We start from the raw sequence: 9609 nt of genomic DNA on the forward strand, positions 1-9609 counted from the left end.
GGAGATGAACGGGACTATATTAAAATCTAGCGTAGGAATACATACGACTACAAAAAATATTTAACTTGTTCTTACCATTTAAAATCTGACTATTTTCAAGGTATTTATAAATAAGTTTCCTTGAAAAACAATGCTTTAGCATACATTACATCGAATTCATCAATTATTTTCAAGAACTAAGTCTTGTCAGCAGCAATAATTTGTGCTGAGGTCCAAACACTGTTTCACTTTCGGTTTGTCTGAGTAACTGCATAGGAAAATTGATTAAAATCAACTCCCAAAAAACTGTATGGAAATATAACACAAGAGGCCCATGGGCCACATCACTCACCTGAGCAACAAACGGTATGATAAAATCAGCTTAACAGAGTCATATTTCAAACTATCTGAACAATGTATTATAATACAAGTAGATCCTGTATAAATAAAATTCCATTTTTTTTCCATTTAGGTTAAACCATTCATTATAACATTTCATATTTTGTGAATTTTCATGTTAAATTTGAATCCCCATGTGGCCCCACCCTACTCCTCAAGATTTTGATTTGAAAGAATTTAAATCTACATTATCTGAGGTTGCTTTCAGTAAAGTTACAGCTTTTCAAAGCAAGTGGTTATTAGAAAAAGATATTTTAGTTTGTGTATTTTTATAATCCTATGTAACGATATTTTAAAAAAAATTCTATTTTTATAATCCAATGTAAAGTTTTGCTCCTACACTATCTACACTACATAAAGATGCTTCCATAAAAGTTTCAGCTTTCCTGGCTGATTATTTCTGGCAGTGAGATGAATTTTAAATTTTGACTCTATATATTCCAATGTAAGCTTTGAACAACCACCCCCCCCCCCCCCCCCCCATTTGTGGTCCCACCTTGCACCTGGGAACCATGATTTTAACAAACTTGAATCTGCACTACACGAGGATGCTTCCACACAAGTTTCAGCTTTTCTCTCCAAATGGTTTTTGACAAGAAAATTTTAAAAAATTTACACTATATTTTCCTATGTAAAAGTACGACCTCCCAATGTGGCACCTCCCTTCCCTTGGGGGTCATGATTTTCACAACTTTTAATCTACACTACCTTGTATATGAGGATGCTTCCACATAAATTTTAGCTTTTCTGGCTGATTGATTGCTGAGAAGAGGATTTTCTCTATATATTCCCTATATATTACCCACGGGGACAATGATTTGAACAAACTTGAATCTACACTATCTAAGGATGCTTCCACACAAGTTTGAGCTTTTCTGGCCAAATGGTTTCTGAGAAGATTTTTGAAAAATATCAACAAATTTTCAATAAACTCTATTTATCTCCCCTTGAAATTGAGCATGGCCCTTCATTTTAACAAACTTGAATCCCCTTTACCCAATGATGCTTTGTGGCAAGTTTGGTTAAATTGGCCCAGTGGTTCCGGAGAAGAAGTTGAAAATGTGAAAAGTTTACAGACAAACGGACGCCAGAAAAAAAGTGATCAGAAAAGCTTACTTGAGCTTTCAGTTCAGGTGAGCTAAAAAATGAAATGGTATTTCTATTTGGATACTGATCAGTAAAATTTTTATCCTGTTAAGACTATTTACATGGAAATTAACAAGAGGCCTAGGTGCTACATCGCTCACCGGAGCAGCAAACACTAACTCTGATCGAATTAAAACCCACTTTGTGGCCCAACTTTTCTGGCCTACTAGTTTTTGAGAAAAAGATCTTGAAAGATTTTCTCCCAACTTTTCTGTAGAACAAACTTGAATCTACACTACCTGAGGATGCCTCCACACAAGTGTAAGCTTTTCTGGCCAAATGTTTTTTGAGAAGAAGAAGTTTACAACAATGGACAGACAATGGACAAATTTTGAACAGAAAAGCTCACTTGAGCTTTCAGCTCAGGTGAGCTGAAAAGTAAAAGCAACCACAAAAATTACAATATATGTATCGATCATTACATAAAAAAAGCAAAAAACTACTGAATACAGGGCTATTTTCGCCCCGTGTTATTTTCTTCCTTTTACAAAAAAATGATAATTTGAGACTCTGAAAAACACACAGTCTTCAGGTGGTATAGGACACTACCATATTGTGACGCATTGTTTATCAAAATAAACAACAAAACCAAGCGTAATTAGTAGTTTCTTTCACGTTCTTGTCACCTACCAGCATAGCGCAGTGGGTTAGAGGGTTTGCTATGAATCTGTAAGTCATGAGTTGGAATCCCGCTGGGGTTTTTACAATTTTTAACTCTGACTCCAAATATTTTTAAAAACTTTTTTTTTTAATAAATATTGTAAAATTTGAAAATTGTAAACCGAGAAAAGAATTTTAATTATAATGGACTACTTCATTAATTAATTTACATTAATATCAACAAATGTCCTATACAACCTTAAATTTGCGCACTGACAGTATGATGTAGAATGCATACTAATTTAAAAGTTCTTTTTCAATTTTTTATTGAAAAAACCTACGAAAACTTACATGTATTATACATGTATTAATAATCAAGTAATTTAATTTTAAACATTAAACATGGCATGCTTTGAACATGTAGTGACATAATAAGAAATAATACAACTACAAAATACTGAATTCATATTTCATAAATAAGTTTCATTTGCCTGAAAACCAAGGTAAGAGATACACTGGTAGAACTTGATAGGTCCAGGACGGTTAAAGATTTAGCTAGAGTACATTATTATTGATAATTAGTGAAGGATTTTGATGCTCAATGTGCATTCATGCATGATTCTAGTTGTACTAGAGGTGCATAAATTACATGCAAAATTAAGATTTCTGAGACATTTTACCCATGCAAAGTTACATAACAATTGTTGAACCTATATATAGTGAGATTGGTATAATTTTAATTCCCTTGGAAAGCAAGAGGATTTTTCTTTTTCATTACTTTGAGTTATTACAGCCATACATAAACAGTGGAAACAGGCAACTCTTAGAAATCTTACCTTATTCTATCTAAATATCGTACACATATACATCAATAAGGAAGTTATCATCAAATCTGAATACTGAAATTTTTTTACACTATGCAAGACATACCAAAATCATAGCACACATTAAAATCAAAGTACTGAAGAACTGACGGGAGTTGATTTTATTTTGCATGACAAGTACATGTAGTTTCTAATTTGAATTACGCACATTTTTATAATATGAATTTTTGGACTTTTTCGACAAGAATGTCGAGAACCCCCAATATGAATCATGTTAAATAATATTTAAAGATAAAATTAATTCAATCAGACTATGTATCAGTAATAGAAATATTTCTCGAAAATTGTATGGATCCAAGCAATATTGAACTCTAGTCTCGTTCAACCAAACGCTCGGCTGACACCGTATATCTCCGACAAGGATTTACGGAGACGGCCGAGTGTCGAGTTGAACGGGACTATATTAAACTCTGGCGTAGGAATACATACGACTACAAAAAATATTTAAATTGTTCGAACCATTTAAAATCTGACTATTTTCAAGGTACTTATAAATAAGTTTCCTTGAAAAACAATGCTTCAGCATACATTACATCGAATTTATCAATTATTTTCAATAACTAAGTCTTGTCAGCAGCAATGATTTGTGCTGAGGTCCAAACACTGTTTCACTTTCGGTTTGTCTGAGTAACTACATAGGAGAGTTGATTAAAATCAACTCCCAAAAATCAATAGAAAAGATAACCCTCTGTTATAGATGTCAATTAATGTTATCAATGTTTAAATTAGTAAATTGAGATGCTACATGTGTAACTTCTTTCCAACTCCTTTTTTTGGTCAATACTTTTTTTTATCAATTTAATTAGTTTTACATATCAACAATATATATAAACTGTCAACTGCTAAACCATATGCAAGTATGCCTGCATATATATATAATCCTCATATTTTTAAATTAGGTAAGACAAAGCATCCCCAATTATTATTAATTAAGGATCAGGTGTACATAAAACATATTTACTAAGACTGGTTTTGATTTTTAGTAACCCTTATTATATACAAAAAATTACATCACAAAAAAATACAAAAAAATTAAGCCGCAGTGAAATTCAATTATTTAATTTATCTGTAATTTATTTTTAATTACAATGGATGAGCAGACATCAAACTTCAATCAATTCAGGTGAACAAATAGCATTTACAATACAATACATTGACAAAAAGAATTTCTTATTATTAAAGAACAAAAAAGAAAATAAAAGATAAAATTTGACCGAAATTGGAATTTAACTTAGAGATCATCAATTTTCATGAGCTATGGTCACCTGTAATGTACTAATTAAAGGAATAAACAGAACTAAAGGAATACTGTAAATTCCTTATTTACGCGAGTACTTAATTCCGCGATTCTGGTGTTTTGTATCAAATCAAGAGAATATAAAATCGTGATCAGCAATATTTTATTATAATTTCCTGTAGTTCATAACTGTCTGAAAAATAAAAGCGAGATTTTAAAATCCGCTAGGGTTGCTTTTTGCGATTTAACCTGGAAATTAATTCCTCGCGTTAAATTAGGAATCTACAGTAGACAGAACTTACCCGGAGAACACATTCCCCCCAAATCAGTGTTCCTCCACGAAGCTATGTATGCCAAGCCTAGTTTCCCTGGGAACGACTGATATGTGAATAAGTGAGCTAAACAGAAAGCGTAGAACTTCTGATACTCCCAACCAAACATCTGAAAAGTTAAAAAAATATATATAGATATATACCGGTAACAAGAGGCCCTGTAGCCACATCGCACACAACTCTGATCAAATCAGCTCAGCTTTATAGTAACAAATAAAAAATGTATCTCGACAATTAAGTATTAATACTATATTAGTATAAAACTTTGGAAACATCATTGTTCATGGGAGACCAATTAATGTTCACGGCTTTCATGGGTAGCCCTTAATTGCCCACGAATTTACATCCCCAAGAACATATATGCAAGAATTTGTCTAATGTTTACTAAAATTCTCCCGAACTTGCTTTCAACGAAATTATCTGACCCCAGGAACCACAAATTTTTTTTAACAATTTTGAATCCCTTTTACCAAAGGGCGTATTGTGCCAAGTTTAGTTTAGTTTAATAGACGAGGATTCTCACATCTAGCACGAGTCCCATATCCTGGGGTCGGTTCCTCATGTTGTAATGGCGGCCTTGGGGAGGAACATATGTGTAGGAGTCGTGCACAATCAGCTGAAACCATAGAAAACCGAGATTATTTTTTTTCCTATGTGTGAATTAATATTTAAAGGGACTTGGACACGATTTCACTTAAAATTTTCAAATTTTAATTTTCCATTTTCAATGTTTAAACTGATGAATAAGGAAGTTTCTAATGCTATGTCAAAATTTGAAAGTCAAATATCAAGTTATAAGCAAGATACAGAGTTCCTAATTCTTTGTTTTGTAAACAAAGCTCGAATATTATTATTTTTTACATTTGTGTTGTATTGGCGTGAGTTTCAATCAAATGTACTTTTCTTTTGTTGATAATAGTATTTATGAAGATATTGGATAAGTTTAAATTGTTTTCACATGCCATTTTGTCTAAGAAATGGTTATTCTCTACATTACATTTTTTGTAAACAGCTATAAGACTCGAGCTTTGTTTACATATCAATCAGTATCTCGCTTGTAACTTGACTTTAACATTCAATATTTTAGTCAATCATTTAAAATGCACCATTTTATACATAAAAAATAAAAATAAAATTTTTGATCTCAAATCGTGTCCAAGTCCCTTTAAAAGGAAAATGACAACTTTCCCCTGATGCTCTATGCATTTTAAAAATTGTAACCATGTCAAAATAACATAATGATATTAAAGTTGCAAACACTGAAAAAATGTCTAAATTATTAAATGATAAGGCCATTGTTATAGCATTAAATGATTTATTTTTGACGTCGTCGGGTCAATAACTGCCGTCAGATAGCAGTCAAATTGAAAAACACGCGTTAGCGCATTATGATAACTTGTCTGCTCACTGACGGCAGTTATTAATTGACAGGACGACGTTGAAAATAAATCATTTAATGCTTATATTTACATTCCCTTACTGATGAAATCAATTATTTACTTAGATAAATTGATACAAATTGCAGATTATGAAGTAAGTAAATTAGTAACAGCATGAGCAACTGTTTTATATAATTATCCAGTTAAAACTGGTTATAACATAGACTGTTGACTTGAAGTCGATAAGCATGAATTTCAAAATATAATCCTGGAAAATAACTCTTGAGGTTTTGTTTAAAACAATAAAATCCACTTTTTTGTTGAATAATTGTAAAACATGGTGTTTTGACAACATGTTTGAAACATATTTTTTAACTGATAACATAGAAATCACTGTTTGGGAACTACTTATGTAAATTACATGTTAATTAATACACAGTTATTTAGAGGCATTTAAAGATCACAGAATTTAATGGAAAAACACAGTAGAATGTAAATATTTTAAAATAATCAAATTGCAAATATTGTCGATTTCACATGTAGTATTCAATCATATACGATTGTATATTCTTCTTTTTTCTTTATATTAAAAAAAAAAACAATTCATATGCAATACATAACCTTCCATTGCATTCTATACTAGTAATTTTAAATGCCTAACTTGCAGATATATGTTATATGCAATACTTTTAAGTTTTGAATTGATTAATCATATATATCAGTGTGTGCAAAAGCTAAATACTTTAAAATCTAAGAATATATAGAGCTTACCTCTGCAATTTCAAATCCAAGATTCCTGATGTTTGAGTTTGAATCTGGCCAGTTCGTTACCTTATAAATTGCATTTACTCTGCCAATTATCCCAATCTAAACATAATAGTAAAATCAATATGTGTCTGGTATCTATAGTTTGAAATACATTAAATTCAAGTTATTTCTTTTAAAACACAGTGCAAAAAAATTATCAAAAAGATTAGTTACAATATATTCTCCTGTTGTTCTTCGATCACTCTGTCCAAGATTTTGGAAGAAATAATAATCGGCAACAACGACCAATCGGCAAACAGTGTGGGTTCCTACGTACGACATTGCCCGACGTTTTTGCCTCATGGGACCTACAAGTAATCGCAGAACAACGTTCTCATCCTCTACATTACTCAAAATGATTATGAATACTGTACCTTTTTTTTTTCAAATGAAACAAGACAACTGCTGTCTAAAAGAGTTTGAATTGTATAAAAAGTCTGATTAAAGAATATATACCAGACAAGTACACTTGTTTTAGGATCAAAGTAATTTGGACAGGTACCGGTTTACTACATGTACAATTGGCTGCATTAAGGTTTCATTTACTGTTTGTACTTTTTGGTAGAATAAGAGAAATCCATGATATCAGAGCCCTCAATAACTCTTCCTACGACATGGAAACAACAAAACTCTAGCTAGAAAAATTAATAATGTATGAAAGAGACCATGCAAATTTTTTATTGTTAATAATAAAAAAAAAAACAACCCAATCCTGCCAGCCAGATTTTAAAATTGAAACAGGTCACAGTGTCACTGTAATCTGCTAAGAAATTAAGATTTCAATTTGTTATCACTCAGTTACCAAGCAAGACAATTATTCTTGCTAGCGGAGATAAAAATTACATCAACACATCTGTGACAACACACCAGTGATAGTGACAATAAAGAGTAAAAAAAAAAAATAAGTAGCATAGCATACTTTACCCTGTTTAAAGTGTCAAATATTGTTTTAAGTAATTCCTCTTTAATTTACTTACTTTCCATTTCATCATAAATAGGGAAAAGCCTTAGCCCATCCTCTAAGTTATCTGCCCCTGTTAAAGTTGTTCCCCTTGTTGCATTGCACAGTGGTTCCCTGTTAAATATTAGATTTACAGAATTTTACCGGGTGTAAATGATAGAGAGAAAAATTAAGTATGCATATTTTTAATTAAAAGCAAATGCATCATCATGATAAGATAAGATAAGATAAGATATATCTGTAAGATTATTAATACTTCTGAAACTAGTTTTCACTTCAATCTATTCATCCTTCTTTAATAAATGTAATCGAAATATAAAAAAGTTTTGGAAAAAAATCTTTTAGACCCTTAATTTGATACTTAATTAATTTAATTTACCTAATTCCCATAGTCGTTTTCTCTGGTTTCCACTTCATGTCCGAGAGTCGGTACGCTATCATATTGTCATTTGAAGGTCCTGACAAATGCCTCCAAGAAGGCTGAAAACCCAGAGAAAAAAAAGTTAATGATAAAGTCATGCAGATACAGTCATGGGAGATAATTATTCGCCACTTCAAAATGGCCGCACTACTTCAAATTTGCGCACCTTGATATTTGGGATGGATTAAAAATTTAATATATGCCCTAAAAATCAAAAGTTGAAATTTTCACATTTCGATGTGATAATACATGTAGCATGATAAAGTTATGATGGGAATTTTATTGAGGGCAATGACTTTTGGGGGACACAGTTTTCCCATTTAAAAAACTATACTCAAAAATTTTATCATTCTTCTTAGTTTAATTCAGAAAAATACTTGGGGAAAAAGAACTTTTTTGATGTCAGGTACAATCAGCCTTGTAATTATCTATTAATTAATAAATATTCATTAATTCTTAATATTCTGGTATTTTTGTATAAATAAATGCCACTCATTTCTGGTGAAAATTTTATTGAAAAAATTAAATCCCTTTTAAACAGCAAGTGCAAAATAGGATTAAATCTGTACCATTCTTCTTTAATCCGCGGTTTCATCACTTGGAGCTTTAGAGAACTGCATGTAATATTAATAGCTATGTAAAGCATTATTATATATATGACAATTGTGTGCAATATTATCTACCACTATAAATGGTATAGAACTAATGGCTCTGTGTTTCAGAAACTCAGAATTTCAGAATAAAGTGCAAGTAAAATACAATGTTAATTTGTATACTATATTAATGTACTGCAAATTCCTTATTAAATGCGAGGAATTAATATCCGCGTTAAATCGTGAGAAGCACATCTTGCGGATTTTAAAATCTCCCTTTAATTTTGTTGGACAGATGTAGACTATTAAGAAACATGATGAAATATGGGTCCTACTATGCTCCTACATTTTCATAAATTTGGATTTTTAAAAGAACAATCTTTCCGTAGAAATTATGATACAGTCACTGTACCTGTTCAAATTAGTTAAATTAATTGCAACAGTACTGACATGATTTAACTCTCACAAATAGACCAAATACATGGGAATCGTTAATTATAGTGATAACCAATTACTTTATTTCCCAGATTTAATCAAAGTCTACTATCATATTTCATGTGACAGCTAGATTACCTCAAAGAAATATTTTTCCTCCTTTGTGTTGACACTGATGATAGCCAGGTCGTTCTCCCACTGGAGGTGCACTGAGGACCCTGGGTCTGTCTTCGAGGTCCCTTCAAAATAGAGGTCCTTGTTGACCGCAAACTCTGAGGTTGAACCATCGCTGTGAACAGCTGAGGCCTTAAAATCACTGGACAGTGGCACTGATGGTTTCAATAGTAGGTGAAATTTTCTGTTGGTAATGAAAGAGGATTCCTTATTTTTTAAGGGTTCTATGATTGGCCATCGCTTTTGATGAAATTGTAAAAAT

At 31.6% G+C, this 9609-nt stretch overlaps 1 protein-coding gene across 1 annotated transcript in view; it reads right to left on the reverse strand.

Annotated features, from left to right (window-relative positions):
- The window catches only part of LOC128179872 (ADAM 17-like protease), a 36931-nt gene that overhangs the window by 26537 nt on the left and 785 nt on the right, over positions 1–9609 (reverse strand). Inside the window, exons 3-9 of the mRNA XM_052847539.1 lie at positions 9312–9531; positions 8104–8204; positions 7741–7838; positions 6938–7071; positions 6728–6823; positions 5101–5193; positions 4548–4686 (exon numbers count right to left, since the gene is read on the reverse strand). Coding sequence (XP_052703499.1) covers positions 4548–4686; positions 5101–5193; positions 6728–6823; positions 6938–7071; positions 7741–7838; positions 8104–8204; positions 9312–9531 — 881 coding nt within the window. The remainder of the gene's footprint in view (positions 1–4547; positions 4687–5100; positions 5194–6727; positions 6824–6937; positions 7072–7740; positions 7839–8103; positions 8205–9311; positions 9532–9609) is intronic.

The sequence above is a fragment of the Crassostrea angulata genome, chromosome 4, assembly GCF_025612915.1.
Source record: "Crassostrea angulata isolate pt1a10 chromosome 4, ASM2561291v2, whole genome shotgun sequence".
Taxonomy (NCBI): Eukaryota; Metazoa; Mollusca; class Bivalvia; order Ostreida; family Ostreidae; genus Magallana; species Magallana angulata.